Source organism: Cervus elaphus, chromosome 6 (genome assembly GCF_910594005.1).
Source record: "Cervus elaphus chromosome 6, mCerEla1.1, whole genome shotgun sequence".
Classification (NCBI taxonomy): Eukaryota; Metazoa; Chordata; class Mammalia; order Artiodactyla; family Cervidae; genus Cervus; species Cervus elaphus.
In genome coordinates this window covers 34,939,546-34,964,532 of record NC_057820.1, presented here as the reverse complement: position 1 = coordinate 34,964,532, position 24,987 = coordinate 34,939,546, and the positions used below count along the sequence as shown (strand labels likewise).

General features: G+C 33.7%; 1 protein-coding gene across 9 annotated transcripts in view; it reads right to left on the bottom strand.

The window, feature by feature from the left end:
- EPHA5 (EPH receptor A5) overlaps window positions 1-24,987 on the bottom strand; it is a 383,390-nt gene that overhangs the window by 162,186 nt on the left and 196,217 nt on the right. Inside the window, exons 6-7 of one of the 9 annotated variants that reach the window (XR_006341773.1) lie at window positions 24,817-24,872; window positions 14,617-15,329 (exon numbers count right to left, since the gene is read on the bottom strand). The exons of 5 other annotated variants lie outside the window; for them this stretch is intronic. Coding sequence is in view for 2 of the 4 variants with exons in the window: in XM_043906643.1 (XP_043762578.1) it covers window positions 9,143-9,174 (32 nt within the window). In the remaining 2 variants the exon portion in view is untranslated. Of the gene's footprint in view, window positions 1-7,977; window positions 8,255-8,476; window positions 9,175-14,616; window positions 15,330-24,816; window positions 24,873-24,987 lie in introns of those variants that run through there. 3 more of the 9 variants (XM_043906644.1, XM_043906643.1, XR_006341772.1) reach the window with 3 other exon arrangements.

Sequence of the window (24,987 nt, the reverse complement as noted above, 5' to 3'; positions counted from 1 at the left end):
TTTATTGATTCAGTGTGACTTATTTTACACAACATTTAGAAGTATAAGGCAAAACTGTTTATTTGGCAAAGAATGTTATAATAACAGTAAATCTTTACTCATTCATTTATTTAAGTTATTTAATAAATAAATATTTTCCCACATTATATTAGGAATGGTGATGAGTAAAGTACTAGGACACTATGGCAAAACACAAGAAGACACAGTTATTGACCCCATTGAGTTTAGACTCTATAGAGGAATGCAGGCAAGTAACAGAGGCTTTACAATGCCGCACTGTGGAAGCTGGTACAGTGGTGGAACAGTGTCCCGCGGGAAAACATAAGGAGAGTCCTTCTTCCTGACTTGGAAAATCAGGTGAGCTTTACCAAAGAAAATGACTCATAAAGCAAGATGTGAAGAACGCCTAGAAATTAGCCATCTGAGGGAGTGTGGGGAAGTATATTATAGACAGCAAGAGCACACAGTGTGTGTGTGTGTGGTGTGTGTGTGTGTGTGTGTGTGTGTGTGTGTTTAAGAGCAAATGCTGTTTCAATATGGCAGCAACACAAGTTCTAAGTCTGGAGAGTGAGAAAGGAGGCTAGTGAGCCAAACAGGGGCAACGAAGAGTGATAGTGCCCAGGGTGCATTTTTCAAAGCTTACTTTGTTTACCTTGCAAATAATGAATTAAAACTATGCATGGGGGTAATATACCCGTTAGAATATGAAAATAGTCTCTAATTAGATACATGTTCTTTGGTGGAGATTATGATATTCACTTAGATGTTCCATGTAGTTCTGAAAATAAATAAATACTACTGAATTCAAGATTCTGCAACCATCATTATGATCAAGGTCAAAGAAATGTATTGTTCTTTTTGTCTTTCAGTGATTTCTCTGAAAAGGCAGTTTTGGAGCAGACATCTATGAGATAGATAGAAAAAGGGGAACATATATATATATATATATATATATATATATATATATACACACACATACAGACACACACACATTCTAATTCTGAAGGCTGTACTTGAGGGTGACAAAATTTTGTTAGTTTCTCTTCGAGCAAAAATTGACAAAAGCTAGAAGACTGCTGAATCTTACTAACTATTATTTTTAATCAGACAACCTTAAGTCAAAAATGTGCCTTCACAATCCATTCCTTGCCAACACAAACAGTTGCAAATGTTGAATTCTCTGCTACAGAGGATTCCATTGACTTGCAAAAGGTGCAGGATTGTACAGAAAGTGATCTAAAAAGTTGCTAGGAATTTATAGTATTCTCTGAATAAATTTTTCTTTGGCAAAGGAATGGCAAAAAAATTCTAGAAGACAGATCTGAGGAAATACAACAAAATGACAAATATTCAAAAATAACTTGTAAGAGAAAAGAGACATGGAATACTTGAGGAAAATTAGGATTTTCTAAAGAAGTCCCAAAAGAAAGCAGCAGGAAGAGCCAGAAGGCAAGAGTTCAAGAGATAATGATGACCCATTTCCAAAATAGGCGACTATCGTATCTCCCCATTTCAACAACTGTGTTCTAAGAACTATTAAAGAAAATAACCTCAACATTAGTTTCTTGTCACATGGAAACTTTAGGAACACAATGACAGAAAATTTAAGACTTTAAAGAAGAAAGAAGACAGCCTACAAATAAACTACAATGTACACGGATAACAGGCTAGTCTACAGAACAACAAAAGTGTATCAACAGAAATAACAAAAATTATTGTCAACCTACTACAAATGCAAAGAAAATCCACAATAACCTCCTTGTCCCAACCACCAAAAAAGAAAGAAGATACAAACACTATGTATATATTACCAAGTGATAATTATTCCATTGTAATTATAAAAAAAGAAACACAATTAAGTGTTTAGGAAAAGAGTCATGTATATACAAATGTGCTATATATTATAGAGTCACTATTAAAAGCTCATAAAAAATGACAATTTTTTTAAATGACATGAGAAAGCAAATCATTTGTGTTAAATGATCCCAGGATCATATTACATCAGAAAGCAAATTACAGACAAATTAAATTATTTGAAAATACAAATACATATACATATTTTGAGATGAAAACATATGAGACTATTTTTGCAGCACACACCAGGAAAGGGTTTTTTAAATTGACACAGAAATTACAAACAATGCAGAAAATACTGAAAATAAAACTTGAAAATAAAAAAATAATGTGGAAAAAAATTTAAAAAACAGATCACAGTTTAATAAAAGAGATATGCATGGGTTAAAACCAAAAATTTTCTATCTAGTGAATATAAATTTTAAAAAGGAATATCTCAACATAATAAATGGTTTTAAAATTACGAGGCTATTCATATAATAAACCTAAATGCCCAGAATCATATAAAAAGTTTTAGTACTCTTTAAAAAAAATCCATAAAAATTCAGTGAAAACAAAAATAGAGGCTTTTAATACCCAAAATTACATTAGAGGGAGTCTGGGAGAAAAGATCTTTTGCATTGACTCACATTTTTGAAAGTATATACTTTAGCACACTTTTAAACTTAAAAACAGGAGAAAATTTAAAATACAAGAATTTCAATTCAATATCTCTGGCCCAACAAAACTCTAGGCAGAAGAAGATACGTACAATGGTTGTAATAGAAAACAAAGTTGACAAAATCAAACTATTCTTCAGTGAAAGAATGGTTATACTGTAGTATAATCATATAGCATTTATATTCAGTAAAGTTCATATGTAGGCATTGTTATAGCCATTCCAAAAATGTTGAATTTCCGAAACCTAGAACCTGTGCATGTTACGTTCTTTGGAAATATGGTCACCAGGGCTGTCCCTAGTCCAAAATGGCAATGTCCTTATAAAAAGGAGAACACGGACAGATTAACATACACAGGGAGAGCCTCTGATGAATAGTAGGGCCACACTGCCCCCAACCAAAACAACTACCAGAATCTAGAACAGATCCTTCCCTCGTGGCTTCAGAGGGAGCATGGCCTGGTCAATGACTTGATTTTGGAATCTTAGTCTTCATGACCATGAGACAATAAATTTCTTCAATTAGTGATACTTTGTTAGGTCAGCCCCAGCAAGTGACTACAGATATCAACGTAGACAAGTCTCAAAAGCACTAAAAAAGCAAGATGCTAGAATGTACAACATCAAGAGTGAACCTTAAGATAAACTATGGACATTGGATGATTACCATGCATCACAGTGGGTTCATTAATTATAACAACAGTAAAATGATGGCAAGGGATGTTAATAACAGGGGAAGTGGCACATGCATGGGAGTAGGAAGATCATTATATGCTCCTCTCAATCTTACTGTGAAACAAAAACTACTCTAAAAAATATTTAAATAAAAAGCAAGATGTGAAAAACTAATGATATATCACATTTTGAAGTACAGATTTTGGGACTGGTTTCTCCTGGTTACAAATCTGCCCTCCAAAGCAGGGGATGTGCATTTAAGCCCTGGTTGGGGAACTAAGATCCACATGCCACGAGGCACCTACTGACATTGTGAGCTACAACTAAGACTTGACACAGCCATAAACAAATATATATTAAAAAATAAAGTGTGGATTTTTACATTAATGCCTAGTTTTAGTAAAATATAAACATGCATTCAAACAATATTATTATCATGGTTTCTTCTGGGAAGACGGTGAGAGAGAAGGAAGAGGAGTCAGAATTTAACTACAGAAATTTTATTGCTCTTTTGCATAAAGTGAAAGAGAATTTAATCTAAGGAGAGGAAAAATGTCTATGTTTCAGCCTTCTAGCATCTTAAATCATTTTATGTATACTTTGTTTCTTTGAATTGTTTTACCATTACAAAGTGGAACACAGAACACTTCTATTACTGAGCTTTTCAGAGTCTCATAAACACAGATCCATAGACAGCACCCCACATGGAAGGGCAGACATTTAGACCAATGTAAAATCTGACAGTCACCTGTTTCACTTGCACATTCAACACAGAATGGAAAGTGTGTGATTAGAGGAAATATTAGAAATAACATCTTTTTTCTAATTACAAATTATATCAAATAATTAAAACTGGAGACTAATTAAAATACTGGACCAAACCTTGGATTAAAAAAATGAAAGTGACATACTAAAACATCAGTTCATTTTTCTTGACTGAAGGAAGGTAGCTACATACTGATTTCCCCATTATTTTTCCAAATAATTGGTTCACTTTCTAAAGTCAGAGCATAGTGTAATACTCTGTAACAACCTCAGAGTAATTGTAGCAAAGAATCCATGAGTATAAATCCTACATTGGTTTTTCCTCCTCTGTCCTCTCTCTTAAAATTGAAAGAAGAGCAGTGCTTTGCCTCTTTAAGTATAACTTTATAAGTCTCAAAAGGGTATTCATGCATGAGACTGTTTTGACTAATGCCTGGAGCATGAACAGTGAAACCTTATTCCTCATCACAGCCCTTCTAATGGTACTTCAAAGACTTATGAAGCACCCTAGAGGCTGTTCAGAAGTGCCCATCTTTCCATGATAAAGTCTGGCTAATAGAACAGGTGGCTTCAATCACTTTTGAGTGAAAAATAGCTTGCTTCTGTGAGATATTTTGCATTACATACACTGACTATCCAAAAGGCAACAGAACTTAAAAATTTTTAAGCAAAATTGAAAAAAAAATGAAAAACCACAATTGTCTTTAGAATATAATTCCAACTATATTCAAATCACCATCTATATATATATTAGGCATATTAATTCAAAGTTTTCACAAAAGGCATATTTAAAAATATAATTATTACAACTAAATATGACATTCAGAGAATAGAATGACACTTCTATAACAACTGAATTTATAGTTATGAAATTGCAAGAATATAAAATTATATATTTTAAACAATATAAAATAGAAAGCAAATAAAATACACTCCTGAGCATGGCTAAAACCTGTTTATCAAAAGTATTATTAAAATGATGGCAACTTTTCATAACCACATTCAAGAGCTCTTAATATGAGATTTCATTTTCCCCCTGCCTAGCAAGAATCCCAGAATAATCTAAGTAGGGCTGACATTGTGTTCAGATACATATAAATCAGCAATGTCAGATGTTTATGACTGACTGGGTTTTGTTGTCATTTAGAAGGAAGGATTCCTAAATGTGAGCAGGAACAGAAGGTGTCTGGAAGAGGAAGTAGACACAAGACATTCAGAAGACTGCTGCAAGAAGGATTTTTTTTAATTCTAGTTTAATTATTACCATTTTCTCCTGTAAATTTCCAACAGTCATTTTATTTTTTAACTTAGTGATATTTTCTCTGCTTTACTGAAACATGATTGACAGATAAAAATTGTATATATTCAAAGTGTATAATGTGAAGTTTTGATGCATGTATGCTTTATGAAATGATCACCACAGTAAAGCTAATTAACATATCTATAACAAAGTCACATTCTTTTGATAGTTAAAGCTCATATTTCCTTTCTTTAAAATTATTGTACAGGTAAAGATGAGGTGAGTAGGTTGAGAAAAAGATCCAGTGAAATATTTTTGACTCATTAGGATAACGGGCTATGGAGAGGAAAAACACAAAATTTTATTGAAAAGTTTCATGTACTTTCAGATTTTCTTCAAAATGCTGTTATTCTTGTTTATGTATATTTTATATATAAGTTTTTTAACCACTTCAGTACTTGCTACTTAGTCTGGCAGCAGTTAAAATTCATAATCAATTACTGCACAATTAATCAAACAGAGATTAATATGCATTTCTTTCCACATGAAATATTGAATTTTTGTCATATCAAATAAATTAACATTCCCATTCTTAAAGTTAGTGAAAATGTAATTCATAAAAAATATTAATTGCCAAGGAATGTCAGAAAACTTATCTGCAATATTCTTCATTACTTTACACATACACACACATACAGAGACACACACACATAGACACACACACACATTGCACAAGGAGGGAAGGGGTAGCTATTCCAAGTAAACTTGTGACAGAGACAGACCACTGCTTAAAACAATGTAAACCACCTTGCTCAGCTAAAAAAAAAAATAAAGCAAAATAAATCAATACTCCATAGCTGTGAGATCTCAAATTAAAAATTAGACAGCAAAGTTGTAGTGCTTACGAATTCATTTAAAACAATTTTTAAAGTGTCATTTTCTGTGAATGCAAACAAAGAAACTAAAATGACTAATATTTGTCTTTAAATTAGAAAGTACAGCAGAAGCAAGGAGCAAATTAGAGTGCTCAAATGATTCATAAGTAAGACCAGCTGTTGCACCATATTAATTATGTGTTTTATTTAGCATTTATATATTTTTAGTAAAATACTAAATATTTTTAAATAAGAAGAAGGAAAAATTCCCTCCAGAAAAGGAAAAAATTTTCCTAGGACGTTCATTTTTCTTTTTCCTTCCTATGTTTTCCATTTTCACTGAACAACAGTTTTTAGGAACTTATTTCTTCAACATTTATGCATATAAACAATGGCTCTAGTAATTTAAAAAAATTTAAAGGGGAAAGTTTGTGGTAATAAATGAGAATAATCTTTGAACTATAAAGGAAAAAATGTGCTGTCATTTCAAATGTCTTTTCTTTCCATGGAAGTATTATAAGTTATATGAACACAGATTTGCAAAAGTGTGTTTCATGGTTAATCATTTCATAATACTCATAATGTAATCTATTTTTCTAATTGTACTGTATCAGCAGATATGAAAATTTATGCTTACTTAATAATACTAACATAATGGTGGAGAAATATTCCTAAGTGGTTTTATGTGTAAAAGTTATATGAGTAGCAGAGTAAAATTCTACACCTCCTAAGAATGAAATTTTTAAACACTCCTGTCAATCTGTTATCTAACTTTCTTTTCAAAATATGTGAAAATGAATTAATGTTAAGATTTTTTTTTAATGTTAAGATTTTTAATTCTCTGCCAACACTTTAGATCAAATAAAACTGCCCTGGAAAGGCACAGAATTTTTTAGAAATAACCATCTATTTGAGAAAAAATTATTAAAGTTATAGAATTAATAATATCTAAATTCAGATTACTGTGAACAGCATACTTATTACATAAAAACAGTATGGCTTTTCTATCACATTGAAAACACTTAAGATTCTAGATTTTTTTTAAAACAGGTAAGTGTAAAGATGCTGTAACTGTAAGCAAAATTTCACCAAGGTCACTCAAAAATTTTTGGTAATGAGAAAACATTTAACTGAGGTTTACATGTAGAGAAAAAGAGAATAAGACAGGGATAGAATTAGGTGATCACATCATTGCTTTTTCTATCAAGCTAACCTTGGTCATGTAATTGTGACTCAAGAACTTGATGTGAACATAAAACTAAATTCTCTCAGCAATAGCAGTTGTGAGCAATCGTTTAAGTAGAAGTCATTGGCTTGCTAATTGTTGCTCATATTTCCTGGGCATTTGTATCATTATAAAATATGTCAAGAATGTTTTAATCTCATGTATTTGACTGTAAAAGTATGGCAGCAATGGAAGTGTTGCAAATAAAGATACATAAATTTTATGGTAAAAAAGAGATTAAGAAATTAATGATGACCAAAAAGAAAAATATTATATATTCATATGTATTGAAATAACTGAATACTAGACAGGAAGAAAATTCTTAAAGACAAAGAACAAATTCTGCATCATGAAAAGTGTTGGTCCTATGCAATGTTCAAGGGACCCTCTGCAAACAGGGAAGAAAGGTAATTCATCAAATGTAAAATCTTTCCAGTGTGTATTTAGCTCAGATCAATGTCAGACACCCATTAGACAAATGTTAACTCAGTCTAAAAGTCTAGGAATTGTTCTGTTTAAAGACCACATATGGTTAAAAAAAAAAAAAAACTACATATCTTTATTTTTATGAATCAAATTTGGAAAGACTCCTTTCCCACCTGTTCAAGGAAAGATCAGATTTCAGGGCCATTCAGAAGGGCATTATTTTTCCTACTCAACTGGATAGTAAAGGCTGCCAAAGGAAAGCTGGGAGGAGAAAGAAACTTGTTAAAAGGAAAACCATGAATCAGTATGAATAACTACTATGCAAATTTGCTTGAAAATAGGGACAATGAAGAGTGGGCTGAACAGGGCTTTGCCAGTCTGGCACTCAAAGAAAGACTCTCAGAAGAGAGCCAAGGGAGTTTCTATCCCAGAGTCTGGTCTTCACTGCCTGTGCCCACCCTGGCAGACTTCACAGCATTAGTTTCTCTGGTTCTGTTTCTGAATCCTGCTTTCTCCTGCTCTTCAAGTTTCTTTCCCTTCATGGGAATAGGAAAGGAGAGAATAGTAGAATAAAATACTCTATGAGTCTAAACATACTGTGGTAGCTGTTCTGTTTTCTCCAATTTGTCAAAGACCAGTAAAAAGGAAAAACATGCGCTTTGTTTTAGAATCACTGATGAAATGTTAAAACTGATTCGTGTGTCACAAGAACACTGTGTTTTTAACTAATCACATATGCTGCTTAACTTCTGATGGGAGAGCTTGAAGGGAGCCAAGTAATTAATGGGTCTTGGAAATGTTTAATTAAAAATTTAATCAACATAAAAGGTGCATAAAAACAATTATATTAGTCAAATATGATTCCACTGAAGTACATCAGCTATGGGAGGAAAAAAAGCATGTAAAATAAACATACATTATTAGTTGATTTATAATATGCCACCTACCCACATTCTCAAACTTGATTTGTAATAAATGAAAATTTCCTTTCCATTCCAAGCAATGGAAGCACATTGATATACATGAAATCATTACTTTGTTCCTCTCAATCTGATTAAACTGCTTAGTACATGAAAATGCATAACCCCAAGAGTCTATTTGCTATCTCACGGTAGCAATAAATATCATCCACATGATAAATTTCATTGTTTTATTAGGGTGTAATGTAAATCAGTGAAACCAACAAAGAATGGAGAGAAATGATAATCATAGAACTGACCTCCAGACTACACTACTATTAAACTTATTTTAATAAGCTACATGTACTTTCATCTGTGAACTGAAATAAACATACCATATTCATTTCTCCTGTAAGAATGGAAGAGGGAGGATCACACTGGAGAAACTGCATCTTGCTCTGGTTAATGGAATGGAGTATGGTATCAGTCTGCCTGGCTTTGTGTGTACTGGATTTAACACATGACTTAGGCAAGTTCTTTAAATGAAGTGTCCTCATCTGTTAAATGAAGAAAACATTATGCCTATATGTAGGGTCATTGTAAGAACTGAATGGTTGAATTTATGGAAACACAGTGAGAACTTTATAATTTACATATTACATAAATAATAACATCACCCTCCATGTCTTCCTCTGCTAAAATCGATTTGTCTTTGATTTGAGAATATATTGTATATGTAAACTAATGTGTGCCTGGTCACTCAGTCGTGTCCGACTCTGTGCGACCCCACGGACTGTAGCCTGTCAGGCTCCTCTGTCCATGGAGATTCTCCAGGCAAGAATACCGGAGTGGGTTTCCATGCCCTCCTCCAGGGGATCTTCCCAACCCAGGGATCAAACCCAGGTCTCCCACATTGCAGACTGATTCTTTACCATCTGAGCAACTAGGGAAGCCCATGTAAACTAATATTTGTTAACAATCATTTCTAAATGTACACCCCAGAAGAGGATACAAGAACTCATAATTTCAAATCAATGTGCTTTTCTACAATGGATTGTTTTTCTGTTTAATGAGGAGTCTCATGGCTTAAAAGAGTGGTTTTCTAAGCATAGCTCAACACCTTCTACACCAGAATTAGTAGGCATAATTATTACAAATGTAGATACTTTGACCAATACTATATCTATTGCATCAGGGTCCTAGATTATTTGAGATGCCAGTGTAACATACAAATGTATGCTATTTAGACTCATTATAAGGAATGTTGCTTAAGAAAAATTTTCTTGAAGGAGGTCCCAATAACATGATAAATGACTATATAAACTAATATTCTAATAATTCTTCATTTTTAAAATTTTTATTTTCAATTATTTTATCTTAAAATTTTGAAGGAATGAATTTAATTTCATATGAAGAAATATTAATGGGTCTTCCATACATAGAAAATTAAATATTCTTACTCTGGTATCAAAGCTTTCCAAAATCATGCACCAACTTATCTTTCCAAACTTATAATCCCACTCTCACATATGCTCCACAATCAAACTGGACCACCTGAAGTCCTTCACATGAATCTCTTACAATACTTCTCTGCTTTTACTCTCTGCTTTTACTCTTCTCTGCTTTTAGACCTCTTCTCCACAGTCTAGCACGTTTTTTCAGCCTCAATATGTCCAAATTCTACCTACATTTAATGACCTTATTCAAACAGTATTTCGTGAAATAGGAGATATTTTATCCTATTATCTGGAAATAATTACTATTTCTTCTGAAAGTCCACAATGATTTACTAATCTTAATAGAACTACTTTTTACTTTATCTTATAGTTACTTGTATATATGTGTATATATATATATATACATACATATGTGTGTATATATATATACATATGTATATAATTACTCATTTTATACTCTATAGCCACTGAAGAACCTGAATATTCATTGGAAGGACTGATTCTGAAACTGAAGCTCCAGTACTTTGGCCACCTGATGTGAAGAGTCGACTCACTGGAAAAGACCTTGATGCTGGGAAAGACTGAGGCAGGAAGACAAAGGGACAACAGAGGATGAGATGACTGGATGGCATCACCGATTGAATGGACATGAGTTGAGCAAACTCCAGGAGGTAGTGAAAGTCAGGGAGGCCTAACGTGCTGGGGTCCCAAAGAGTTGGACGTGACTGAGTAACTGAACAACTCACTGAAGACAGGATTATGATTTCTCTATTCTGAAAACTGCCTAGAATAAGGTCTTTCTAATAGTAGGTATCAAAATTATTATAGACTACATGCATTAATAGAAATGAGGTTAATGTAAATATCATATATACATGAATTTGTTCCATCACTTATTTAATTAGCCATCCACTGATAAGATTTATTTATGCCCATTTTGCTCCACTTAGAATATGAGGTTAATATCACCATCAATAAGTGAGTTACTATATTCATAATATGAATTTACTCTCTTAAATATCAAAAAAGTCTTTCTCTTTCATTAATTTCAAGTGTGTAGGCCAAACAATGGAAATGCATGTGAATTTGCACATCTGGTTTTTCAAGAGACTAGGAATCAGTTACATTTTTAATTCTAATTCCAGTAAACAAGGTGAATGATGAGCATAATCAGAAATCTGAGTTATTGTGTTTCTTGCCGTTGGAGATTAAATAGGGGCCAACTATGTACCATGCATATCCTAGGAATATAATAATCATGTTCAATACTTTAATTCCTAATACAGATTTTATCTAGAAACAAATTAAGAGAAATATTGTATCTTACAAACGGGCTCCAACTCAAAATTTGCGACCTTATACTTGCCAATTATCATACTCCATCACTACAATGAAAACCAAAGGAAAAACAAAATAGCAATGAAAAAATTAACCCTCATTTATAGAAAACTACTTTCCAAATATTCCTCAATTGTGATATGCCATGGAAAAATCACTACTTTCTGGGTATTTTCATACTTCTTATAAGTATTTTGATATACTTATAAATCAACTTATAAATATCAGCTGCTCAATATAAGTAAGAATGATTAACTGTAGATAAGGTTTTTGCTTGTAATAAGGGAACTGAGTCAGTGATCTTAATTAGTCATATATGGCTTACTTTTAAGACATGATTTATCTGCGAATCTCTTGTAACTTCTCAATACAGGCTAAGAGGAAAATATAAAGTTATTTACCATTAGGTTATTAGGTAGATAACCTTACCATTACAAAATTTTCCAAACATAGGAAAAATAAAATAAAACCCCAAATTTACCTGCTTAAGCATTTTCAGTCTATTCTTTATTAGAATGGGGATGAAAGAAACAGTAACACTATTAGAACCAACACTGAGGACTGTGTAACTTTTATACAAGAAATCTAAGGAATTAAGTATCTTGAAATAGAAGAATCAACTATGAATGTATTTGCTGATTCTAAAATGTTCAGCTATTCAAGTCAACATAAATTATTTGTTTGGTAACTAAAGAGAAAAGGGGTTTTATTGAGAACTACTGTTGTCAATAGAAAACCCTACCCAAATCCTATTTTAAAATAATCTACCCTCTGTAAGGAATTACCTTGAACTTCAGCCTGAGAAATTCATAACTAATGACTTTTTGACCTTTCCAGTTTTATTGTTTGTTGTAATGTTAATGTCTTGAAAGTAAATAAACATGTTTTAATTTTTAAAATAACATATTTGCAGATATGTACATTGATTCTGGGGATAAAATATGTTTAGCAAAATTAAGTATATATGGGTATAGAATTATATTTATCTCTGTAGAATTTTAATATTATACAGTCAAATTTGAAATGCATATTTTATATTTTTATTTCCAAATATGAATTTATGTGACTAGAGATAGCCAAACATGACTCAAATCTCAGTTTCATCAATAACTATAGTACTGAATAATTCTTAAACACCATGGGCTTCAGTTTTCTTAGCTTCAAATGAAGATTCCACGTAGGATGCTAGAGAATTAAATGACTACCAAATGCAAATTATTTAGCCTTGTGCCTAGAATATACTAAATAACTGTTAAATAATGACTTTTTGAGATCAACAGTCAGGTAGAGGAACTATGAGATAAAAGCCAAGCAGATATATTTTAATAAAAGTAACTCAGGCTAGACTTACAGAGATAAAGTGACAGAATGTAATTGATATTGAATAATTATGCAGCTAACCAAGTAGAGTATGCCTATTATGGGAGGAATGGACATGTGCACACTGAAGTTGATGGAGAGAAAGGCAGACAGAAAGAAAAGTGAAAGTGAAAGTTGCTCAGTCATGTCGGACTCTTCGCGACACCATGGATAGTCTATGGAATTCCCAAGCCAGAATACTAGACTGGGTAGCTTTTCCCTTCTCCAGGGGATCTTCGCAACCTAGGGATTGAACCCAGGTCTCCCACATTGCGGGCAGATTCTTTACCAGCTGAGCCACTAGGGAAGCCCAAGAATATTGGAGTGGGTAGCGTATCCCTTCTCCAGCTGACCTTCCCAGCCCAGGAATCCAACCTGGGTCTCCTGTATTGCAGGCAGACTCTTAACCAACTGAACTATCAGAGAAACCAGGTATCAGGTAGACAGACTGATAGGCAAATAGATAAACAGTACAATTCATACATAAAACAGGGCTACTGGAGAAGTTTGATCTGTTGTATTTTAAGAACAAATCACCTATGTTGATTTCTGAATTATCTTTTGAGAATGAATGTAATGATACTGGTTAATATGATGTTCCTGAAACAAAATTGCCTGGTTCAAATTCCGATTTATCTACTGGTGTCACTGCTGGTAAAGAACCCGCGTGCCAATGCAGGAGACAGAAAAGACGTGGGTTTGATCCCTGGGTGGGGAAGCTTCCCTGGAGGATAAACAGCAACCCACTCCAGTATTCTGGCCTGGAGAATCCCATGGTCAGAAGAGCCTGTTGGGCTACCGTCCACAGGGTAGCGAAGAGTCAAACACAACTGAAGTGACTGAGCACATATAATTCTATATGTAAGTGGATTCAATTTTTCTATGTGAAAATTTTTCTCAGTAAATGAGGAATGATGAAGGTGATAATGAAGTGACATTCATTATGTATTCAGAGCATTTCAAGGCATTTTGAAGTATACCACAGATGCTGGCTATTTTATTAATTTCCAGTTTCTGTAAGGAAAAAGCCCCCAGATTTGGCAACTTAGCTCAACAATGGTTTACTATGTCCACAAGTCTAGGCATTGGCTGGGTGATACTTCTGCAGGTCTTGTCTGGATTTAGTCACATGGCTGCATTCAGCTCATCAAATGTCTGGGCACTAGGCTTGTCCCAAACATCCTCGTTCTCAAGTCTAGGGTTTCTTATGGGAAGGGCAGGGCCCACACTCTCAAGGTGCTCTCATCTTCCAGAAGGCTAGAGCAGGCTTCCTCAGCAAAGTATGATCTCAGGGTTTCAAGAAGTGGGGCATGGAGCTACCAGTCTTTAGAGGGCTGGGCTAAAGAATTTACACCTCATTTCTCTTATATTCTATTACTCAAGGAACATCATAAGCCCACCCAGATTGAACAGTTGGAAAAAGAGCTTTCATCTCTTAATGGAAGGAGCTTTAAGTGTTTTTATATTCTACTATAGCTATTATTTTTATTCCAGGACCTGGAAGCTTAAACAGAAATCTCTATGTCTTCATATAGACAGAAGGAAACAAACTCTTTAGCCGGGTCTCTAAAAAATTTATGATAATTAATGCAATCTTGAGAATATAAAACTGTACTTAGTAGCCATGGTTTTTAAGTAAATAATATATTTTTAATATTTTCCCAGGAGGACAGTGTATAGTACACAGAGATATCAGTTTGGATTTTTATTGCTGAAGCTGTTACTAGTGTTTAATCTAGTACATGACAAAGTTATATTATGAATGCAAACATAGGCATATAATTTATATTTGCATTGAAACTAAACAGTATTGGTAACAGCTTTTGTTTTGTTTTGTTTTGTTTTAAAGAAGATAAACTCTCTCTGCCACTTGCAATGTACGTGTTCTCATGGATGTATTGAGAATCTCACAGATTCTATTTCCCAGGCAGCTTTCTATTTGGAAGACCATTCAGGACAGATGACTCTTCCCTTGGGCATTTAGTAATGACATTCACAAGACAAAACTTTATGAAATCAATCTCTTATAATCTTATGTTAGGCATGGAATTCATAGTTTCAGTGATACCAGTGAAGAAAATTCTTTTACTTAAACTGGATTTTGCTTACTGAATATGTCACAGTCATGAGTTTCTCATAACAGAAGTTATGAGAAATATCACTGCTATTCATAAAGAATCTTTGAAGTAATAGGAATCTCTTTATACCAGTGTTTGCACTATTAAAAAGAAAGAACATCAAAGAATCCATAAGGTTAAGTGTGAAGAGCACTGAATAGGGATTCCAAACATCCACATCGCAGCATAAAATCTTCCAAGTATTAAGTTGGATATGACAATTATTTCACTTTCTACTGTCCTCATTTAAAATAAATCCATTCAGTTAAATATAAGTCTAGTCAGATGTTGTCAAAAAGTCACCTACAATATAAATCATATACAAGTCTTTGCAGAATTTTTCTTCTGTCATTTAGTTTTTTATTTTGCACAAATAGATTTTTCTTGGCAGGGGCAGGAATATTTTTTGTATTAATATTGTTGCTCATATGTACAGAGATCCTAAGAAGGAATAAAAAGCAAAGGTCACAACTCTTAAAATGTAAACATCAAAGATGATTTAGCAAATAATGAAAAATGCTTCTTGATTTTGAGTTTAAAATCTATCTATAAATTTTTCTCAGCGATTAAGGTTAAGCAAATTAGTCATTATTCTATTTGCTTTCCTTCATCTAAAAACTCCAATTCCATTAAGATAATAACAATATGAAATGGGAATTTACTTAGACACCCCACACTGCCTTTCACCTATTCTAAGAAAACCAAAAAAATTGTAGTTTCAGAGTATCATGAAAAATAAGAAAGAAAATCCAAGCATATACTAAATAAAGTAATAACTCATTATAAATGCACAGTGTAGGAGTTTTGCAAATGTGCATTGGCTGGGATTCAACTTTGTTCATTTTAAATAATTAAGTTTCAAAAATCATTTGTCTTTCCACATATAGATTCCTTTCTACAACTTTTCTTCTATTCAGAACCAATTTAAAATGACTAGCATGTCTAGAAATTAAAAAATAAAAACAGAAGATATACCATGTTTTTGGATTCGAAGAATCAATATTGTGAAAGTGACTATATTACCCCCAAGTAACCTACCAGTTCAATGCAATCCCTATCATATTAACAATTGCTTTTTAAAGAACAGAACTAGAACAAAAAAAATTAATAATTTTTGTATGGAAACACAAAAGACCCTGAATAGCCAAAGCAATCTTGAGAAAGAAAAACAGACCTGGAGGAAACAACTTTCCTGACTTCAGACTATACTACAAAGCTACAGTCATCAAGACAGTATGGCGCTGGCACAACAACAGAAATATAGATCAATGCAACAAGATAGAAAGCCCAGATATAAACCCATGCACCTATGGACACCTTTTTTTTTGACAAAGGAGGCAAGAATATACAATGGGGAAAAGACAGTTTCTTCAATAAGTCGTGCCTGGAAAACTGGACAGCTACACGTAAAAGAATGAAATTAGGACACTTCCTAATACCAAAGTACATTAACTCAAAGTACATTAACCAAAGTACATTAACTCAAAGTACATTAAAGATTTAAGTGTAAGGCCAGAAACTATAAAAAAGAAGAAGAAGAAGAAAACAGAGAAGATATGTGAAATTTGCCTCCAGGAACTGATAAGGCAACACAAAGGACAACCAGGAACTTTTCAGACATTCTATTAACTTAATCTAAATAAATAACAATTTACAATCATACAAGAACTGAAAAACCAAAAGCTGTGATAGTTTTACCTAATAATGATTTTGATGTAACAACTTATGAAATAATTAAATTCTCAAGTGGATTAATGTACCCTTGAAGAAGTATTTTCATTATTTTAAGAAAAAAACAAGCAATATTATTTAAAACATAGATTATGACAAAATAGGAATGCTGGAAAAATTAGGGTAATTTCATCTGGAAAGAAAAATTGTTTTGGGGCTCCTGAATAGTCAGGATGAATTGGTATTAGTATTGAGAGGAGATCAGTTCTCTATTAATAATATTACTTATAAAAATAACCCAATTTTTGAAAATTAATAACATTTCAACTAATTTCATTATTTATTTAATCATTTATGAGTTCCTGCTGTATGTTAGAACTACACTAGTCAGTGAGACTTCAGTCATAGATAAACATACGTAATCTCTGCCCTCAAGGAGCTTATGGGCTTCCCAGGTGGATCAGTGGCAAAGAATCTGCCCACCAAGCAGGAGACATGGGCTCAATCCCTAGGTCAGGGAAGATCCCATGGAAAAGGAAATGGCAACCCACTCCAGTATTCTTGCCTGGGAAATCCCATGGACAGAGAAGCCCGGCGGGGTACAGTCCATGGGGTCGTCAAGAGTTGGATATGACTTAACTAAACAACAACAAGGAGAATATAGTATAGAGAAGTGAATAAATGATAAAGGAAAGCATACTTGCATGAGAGTGATAAGTGTTTCAGAACACTGAAGTGAAGCACCTATCTCAGATTTGTTGATTCAAAGACAGCTTCTTGAAAGAAGTCATCTTAGCTGAGAAATAAATATTGAGTAGGAGCTACCCAAACAAAGTAAAGGTAACAGGGATCTAGGGGCTATCTCCTATGTGGCATCCCATGCTATCAGCCAATCAAATGACATCTTTTAAAGCAGGTTTGAGAATTAGAAAGATGTAACTATTTTGCTGTATAAATAGCAAAGTCTGGAATTTTCTAAGACAATGTGCTTAGTAGCTCAATCGTGTCTGACTCTTGTGACCCCACAGACTGTAACCTGGCAGGCTCCTCTGTTCATGGGATTCTCCAGGCAAGAAAACTGAAGTGGGTTGCCATTTCCTTCTCCAGGGAATCTTCCTGACTCAGGAATTGAACCCAGGTCTCCTGCATTGCAAGTAGACTCTTTACTGACTGAGCTACAAGGGAAGTCCAATAGGTACAAATAGGTATTATTAGAATACCTATTAGAATACTATTCTAAGACAATAACTATTTGTAAAAAGATTTTCAGTCATTTGTTTGTTCACTCATTCTTCCAACAAATAATTATTAAATTCTTTCTACATGCAGGTGCATTTCTTGGCAAGAAACAGTAGCAATATTCCTGCACTTAATAGAACTTACATTCTCAGGGTGAAACAAAAAAAAAAACACAAAGTCAATTACATAGTGTTAGAAAGTGCTATGTTGTGTGCAAAAATAATAAATAAATAAAACTGAGAAGTGGGGTAAGAAAGGTCAAGATGAAGGACATGTGTGAGTGCAGGCACATGCGCACTAGTATAAGCACACATTTATAAACAGGACGGTCAGAAAGCATTTCTGAAGAGATATTTATACAAAAGGCATTTATTATGCCTTGGAAGAAAAGCTATGACAAACCTAGACAGAGTATTAAAAAGCTGAGACATCACTTTGCCCACAAAGGTACGTATAGTCAAAGTTATGGTTTTTCCAGTAGTCATGTATGATGTGAGACTTGGACCATAAGGAAGCTGAGTGCTGAAGAATAGATGCTTTTGAACTACGGTACTGGTAAAGACTCTTGAGAGTCCCTTGGACTGCATGGAGATCAAATCAGTCAAACCTACAGGAAATCAGTCCTGAATATTCATTGGAAGGACTGATGCTGAAGCTTCAACATGTTGGCGACCTGATGCGAAGAGCCTACTCCCCAGAAAAGACCCTGATGCTGGGAAGGACTAAAGGCAAAAGGAGGGGACAACAGAGATGAGATGGTTAGATAGCATCACTAACAATGGACATGAGTTTGAGCAAACTCTGGGAGATAGTGAAAGACAGAGAAGCCTGGTGTGCTGCAGTCCCTGGGGTTGCAAAAGTTGGACGCTACTTAACAACTGACCAACAACAATGCTAAAGTAGGAAGCCATATGGTAATTTTGGAGAAGATGGTTCTAGGCAGAAGTAACAGGAAGGAGAAAAGTCCTGAGGTGTAAACATACATGGAAATTTCAGTGATTAACAAGGAGGCAAGTATATCTGATAAAGTGAGTAAATGAGAAAGTACAGGGAGATGAGGTCAGCCAAAGAAAGATCCTAAAGGCAAAGAAAGATCCTATAGATCCTTCAGGTCTGTGTCATTTACTCTGAGAAAGATACAAAGAGTCATAAGAAAATTCTGAGCAGGGAACTGGTATCATTTGATGTATTTTAAAGATATACCTGTGGCTGTTTTGCAGAAAATAAACTCTGGAAGTCCAGTAAGCAAAGGCATTCATAAGGAGACTATCAGAATCATTTAAAATAACAGTGGTTTGGATCAAAGTGTTAGCAATGGAATGGGTTGGAAATAACTGAATTATGGGTTCATACAGGTGTATATAAAAAAAACTGAGTTTTAATCCTCAAATCCGTCTATCTACCCTTTACTGTGCTACAGTTTTCTTAGAGTTTTGATGGGACTGACTGTACATCTGGGTTCGTGATAAGGACCCCGAGGACATCCCTAGGGGAGCGCATGGGGAATGAGCCAGCTTGTCTATTCCCAACCCCTCATCACAGAGATGGATTCTGTGGTATCTCTCTCTCATTCTGTCCTTTGCACTTGAAGTCTAGGACTTTTGGCTGATAAATCGAGGAAGAGAAATTTTCTTTCCTTCTTGTATGGTGTGTTATACACAACTAATGTCTGGAATTGCTTCAGCCATTTTTCTACCATGAGATAATTCCATCTTGAGTCAAAACAGACCAAGAAGAGGGTCAGGCTCTGAAAATCTCAGAGACGTGGAGCGAGATCCATGATCAAATCATTCCTAAAACTTGTGCTTTTCCATGATAAAATATGTCCCCTGCATTGCTTAAGTGCATTCTAGTTGAATTTACATTATCTGCAGCCTTTTGGTTGCTGTAGAGTCAAACAACTATGAACTTAAAACTATAATCTGTTAAAATAGGAAATAGTGTGTAAAATAGGGATACAAGTTACATAGTTCAATGAGCTGGTGTGAGAAGTAAATAATATACTGGGTGATACCTTTGGTTGTTCGTATTTTAGAAAATATTATGTAAGAAAAAATACATATAGGATGTACTTCATATATAGGATAATTAAACTCTTGTATAGGATAATTAACACACCAAAGCTGTGGTTGGATTAGAGAAAATCTGAACTACCTTGAGTTTCTCAATACAAAAGGTCAGGACTGGATGAATGTGAAGAATGTAAAGGCTATTTAATAGCAATTTGGTAAAGAGAACCAGATTCATGGATAAAAGGCAAACCCTCTCTCTATCTTCAATTTCACCAAAAAAGATTTTAGATATTTTGCTAGAAAATTTAGTTAATATATCTCTATAAAACTAGAACTTGGCATCTAGTGATACGTGTTTTTGCTATAATCATCATTACCATTAATGTCAGTATATTTAAAGTAAGTTTAAGGAGTATTCAATTAAGAATTTAAAATATGTCGGAGAGTGTTTTGCCTATGTTCTCCTCTAGGAGTTTTATAGTTTCTGGTCTTACATTTAGATCTTTAATCCATTTTGAGTTTATTTTTGTGTATGGTGTTAGAAAGTGTTCTAGTTTCATTCTTTTGCAAGTGGTTGACCAGTTTTCCCAGCACCACTTGTTAAAGAGGTTGTCTTTTTTCCATTGTATATCCTTGCCTCCTTTGTCAAAGATAAGGTGTCCATAGGTTCGTGGATTTATCTCTGGGCTTTCTATTCTGTTCCATTGGTCTATATTTCTGTCTTTGTGCCAGTACCACACTGTCTTGATGACTGTGGCTTTGTAGTAGAGTCTGAAGTCAGGCAGGTTGATTCGGAAACCACTATTGATATTACTAAGACAAAAACAAATAATAAAATTAAGGGAGAGTAGACTGTTGTTAAACTAGAGTCTAGTTGCATCACTGATGTGACTTTCTAACAAAATAATAGTTTTTTTTTTTCAAGACAGTATGGTTAGTTCTTTTCAAAGTTCATACAATGTTGAGTTGAATAACCTCATCTCATGTGGAGGTAACTAAAGAAGCCTGCAAGCGATTTTCTAAATGCTTAATAGAATATTTATTTTCTTTGCTGTCTTCTAATAACCAAGCTTGTGAATACTATCTCCACCAAAAGCAGCAGTGACATACAGGGGTAGATTTTTTTTTTTTTCTCTATAAAGGAAAAGTAATGGTAGGACTAGAAATAATGATAGTGCTTTAGAAAGTAGAGGAAAAAATATAAACTACATGATATCTATCAATTATGTAAGTGTGTGATTTCATAGTTTCAGGAGGCAAGTCACTAATTATAGTCCAAATCCATGGAAAAATAGACTTAAATCCCAATTAAAACTGACTGTTTAGCTCCCTGTACGTGTACCAATTGGACATGACTGAGCATGCAGGAAGACTATCAATATTAACATCTTATTGGAAAATGTTTAAAATTATTCATTTACTCGTTGAATCCTTATTCCTCACTCCAGGGAAGCCCCTTATCCTTATACATAAATTTTAATGGTGTAAAGTTTGCCAAAACAAAAATAGAGTAGTATCCACCCTACAACCTTTTCTACCTTTTTACTTTTCATGGATTCAGACACCCCTAGTCAACATCAGTTCAAAGATATTAAGTGGAAAATTCCAGAAGTTAACATTTCATAAATTTTCAATTTCCCACTGTTCTGAGTAGTGTGATATTAATAAAATCTTGCACCGACCTGCTCCCTCCCACCTAGGATCTCCACCCATTGACATCCTCTGCTCTTGACATCCAGAAATCCACATCTTTAAGGCTAAATGATCCAGGACTACCTCAGGCAGATGATCTTCCTTAAACTAGATCATCAGAAGGTTAATAGCTTAATGCCACATCACAATGCCTGGGTCATTCATTTTATCTCATCAAAGAGGCATTTTATCATCTCATATCATCACAAAAAACAAAAGATTTGTACAGTACAATAAGATATTTTAAGAAAGAGTTTATATTGATATAACTCATTACAGTATATTGTTATAACTGTTCTCTTATTAAGAGTTATTGCCATTAATCTCTTACACTGTGCCTAATTTATAAATTAAATTTTATCATAGACATGTACATACAGGAAAAACACAGTATATATGTACAGTGCTCCATACTATCCAAGGTTTTAGACATCTTGGGGTTGTGGAATGCATTCTCCGCAGGTAAGGGGGGGGGATACTGTAAACTACTAAACTATCACCACCATGTCCATTACTACCAATAATAACTTTAAAATACTACTGATTTACTGTCTACAAAGGACTCTTCTGAAAGACAACCATGTCTTTCTATATCTCAGCATATAAAGGGTTAATTAAGCATAAGTAACAGCAAATGAGGTCTTATTAATATGAGTAGATGGCTGATGACAGAAGTTAGAGCCTGAAATTTTAGTAATTTATAGAATAATGAAATTTTTCACCTTTAAATGTCATTTATTACTTCATTAGGGAAAAATAATGATTGTTTAAAAAATAGATAGACATCCTCTAAATTCATATACTTTAAATACATAGATATAATAAAAGCAGAGAGAAAACCTTTGTTGGAATAATACTGTATTTGTTTTTGGTTCATACCATAAGCCTAAGGGAAATCATCGCTTGAGTTGTAGTTTAAGCATCGGTTTGCAGTACAGGTCATATCCTCAGGCCTTTCAGGCTTGAAAATTCAACAAACTAGCCTCTCTTTTCTTACTAATGGGAGAAATTTGTAAAAAGTGAGATCAAAAAGCCAGCACTCAAAGTAATTTCAATGGAAAACATTTCACATCTTCAAATAAATTCCTCAAGCTTGATGCTTGTTTTGACAAAGAAGATATTGGTGTCTTTGTGCCAAGCTACAAAATCAGTAATTTGCTCTGACTGAATTTCAATAAAGCATTAAACGGATGGTCAAATATTAATAAAATTAGATATAACAGAAAAAATTAAAATACTCCCAATAGTCAAAAATCTTAAGATATTTTTTCTCAGTTCATTTTGTGTTACTATATTATTCAATAATAGGTCATTATCAGCAAAGATTGATTATGCTGGTATTATGCTCACCAAACAAGGCATGTCTATTAAAATAGACATAGGGCAGTTACAAAATAGTGTATCATTTTTTTAAATAAATGCAACTGTATATCCTAAGTGGATTTGAATAAATGCCTCTATAGATATGTATATGAGATAAAGGAAGCAAAACACAGAGAAAACTGTGAAGTCAGTAAGTCAATTCATATTTGATGCTATTGCTGTTGAGCTTAATAGGCAAGCTATCATTAATTCTCTTCTGTTTCATTTTATTAGACTTTATTCTTCAATTCTTTACTTCTTCTGAGGAAAAATAAACTTCTAAGGTTGGAGTAGGATGGACTTTTTAAACTGCTTTTATATCTTTCAGACTGCTCAACAGAGTATAATAAATGCAGGAAGTGTTGAATAAATAATGTTTGAATGAATGGTAGTCAATTTCAGAAAAATCACATGAACAAGTCATTTCAGCACGCTGTGCAAAAAAAGTTTTAGTATTCTAAGTAAACTTCATTTAGAACCTAATAGAGGACTCATGCGTATGCTTGACTTAAACATGATTTCACATCTGTGTCTTTACTCTTATGCTACATCAGGTCACTGGGAATGCTTTCAGAGCTTTGTTCACAAGGACTTAAGAGCAAGAGCACTTCAGAGTGAGGTTTTAAACAAACTGATATGTTATCCATATCAATTTACAACATCCATCTTTACACAAATAAGTTCTTAGCATACATGCCAATGAGATGAATGAGTGAACATTTCAAATGCTGAATTGCTACAATTCTGTACTGGACCATGAGAATACTTGATAGTTCACACTTGAAATGGAATTTTGAGCCTGATTCTGCTAAATAGGGAGTGGGTTTGCAATAAGAATTACACAAAGCTAGTTTAAAAGCTTCCAAGTGAGTAGTAAGCAGAATAGAGTACCTACATTAGCGAGAAAGAGAATAGTATTAACAAAATCATTGCTGGTGTAAATACAGAATGTCAGCAGGTATTTTATAAAGAGCTTTAGAGCTTTTTAGAAAAGCGACATCAAGGAAACCAGATTAAAAGTTATCACCATCTCACTAGAGAGGAGGAACACGAAACAAATACCAACCTCCTATAAGCGTAATTTTTCTCAAATGTGGGCCAAACACCCTGCAGCAGGTTGTGTGTGCGTATGTGTTAAAAAATGCAGATTCTTGGACCCTCCCTTGGATAGAATGAATAAAAGATCCAGGCTGTGCAATCCATGAGTCCATAAATACAGACTATAGATTGAAAACACCACGCGTTGCTCTTAAGCAGCATAGTATTCATTATACAAAATTCCTCTCTGGAATGAGTTCAGCCATTCACAGTGAATCTTTTTGTCAATATTATAAAGTGTCTAAAGAAAGAGAGATTAAGAAAGTAGGAAAGCCAGCTAGGCAATAGACTTTAAATAATAATGTCTTATTTCAGAGTTTTGGAACACCTAAACCTATGCATTACAATTAGGACTCTGTGTCTGGATCCTTAAGTTAAAAGAGATGGGATGGGGAAATGCACCCAACATAAATAAGAAAGCAAAAATTTTGGCATTTGAAGAATTAAAAAAAAAATTTTAAACATATTACACATCACACCAATAACTGAAATTATAACATTAATTAAAATAATAAACAATTGAACTCATTATTCTATGAAATATCTTAAGAAACAGGTTCTAGGCACTATTATGATTCCCAGGGGAAGATTCCAGAAAAACAGATAAGAAAGCAAATACTTATATTGCCTGTGCTCCAGGTTACAATAGAGAGGAAAGCCCAAACTGTAGACAGGGAAAACTTTTCTTAAGGAGACAGTGATTTAAGCAGATCTGAAGACTGAGCTATCTAGGACAATGATGTATAGTAAGAAACAGGCTTCAGGCAGAGGAAACAGCAATACTGACTAGTGATTCAAGCACACTAGTTCTAGAGGAAGAATTTCCTGGTTTAGATTCCTATGCCCTCACTTACTAGATTTGTGACCTTGGGCAAATCACTTCACATCTTTAAACTTCAGTTTCTTCATCCTAAAAATGGGAATAATAATAATATTATGTCATGAAGATATTGCTAGGATTAAATAAGAAAATGCAAATAAAGTTCTTCGCATAGCAATATGCACACTATAAGTGCTGAAACATG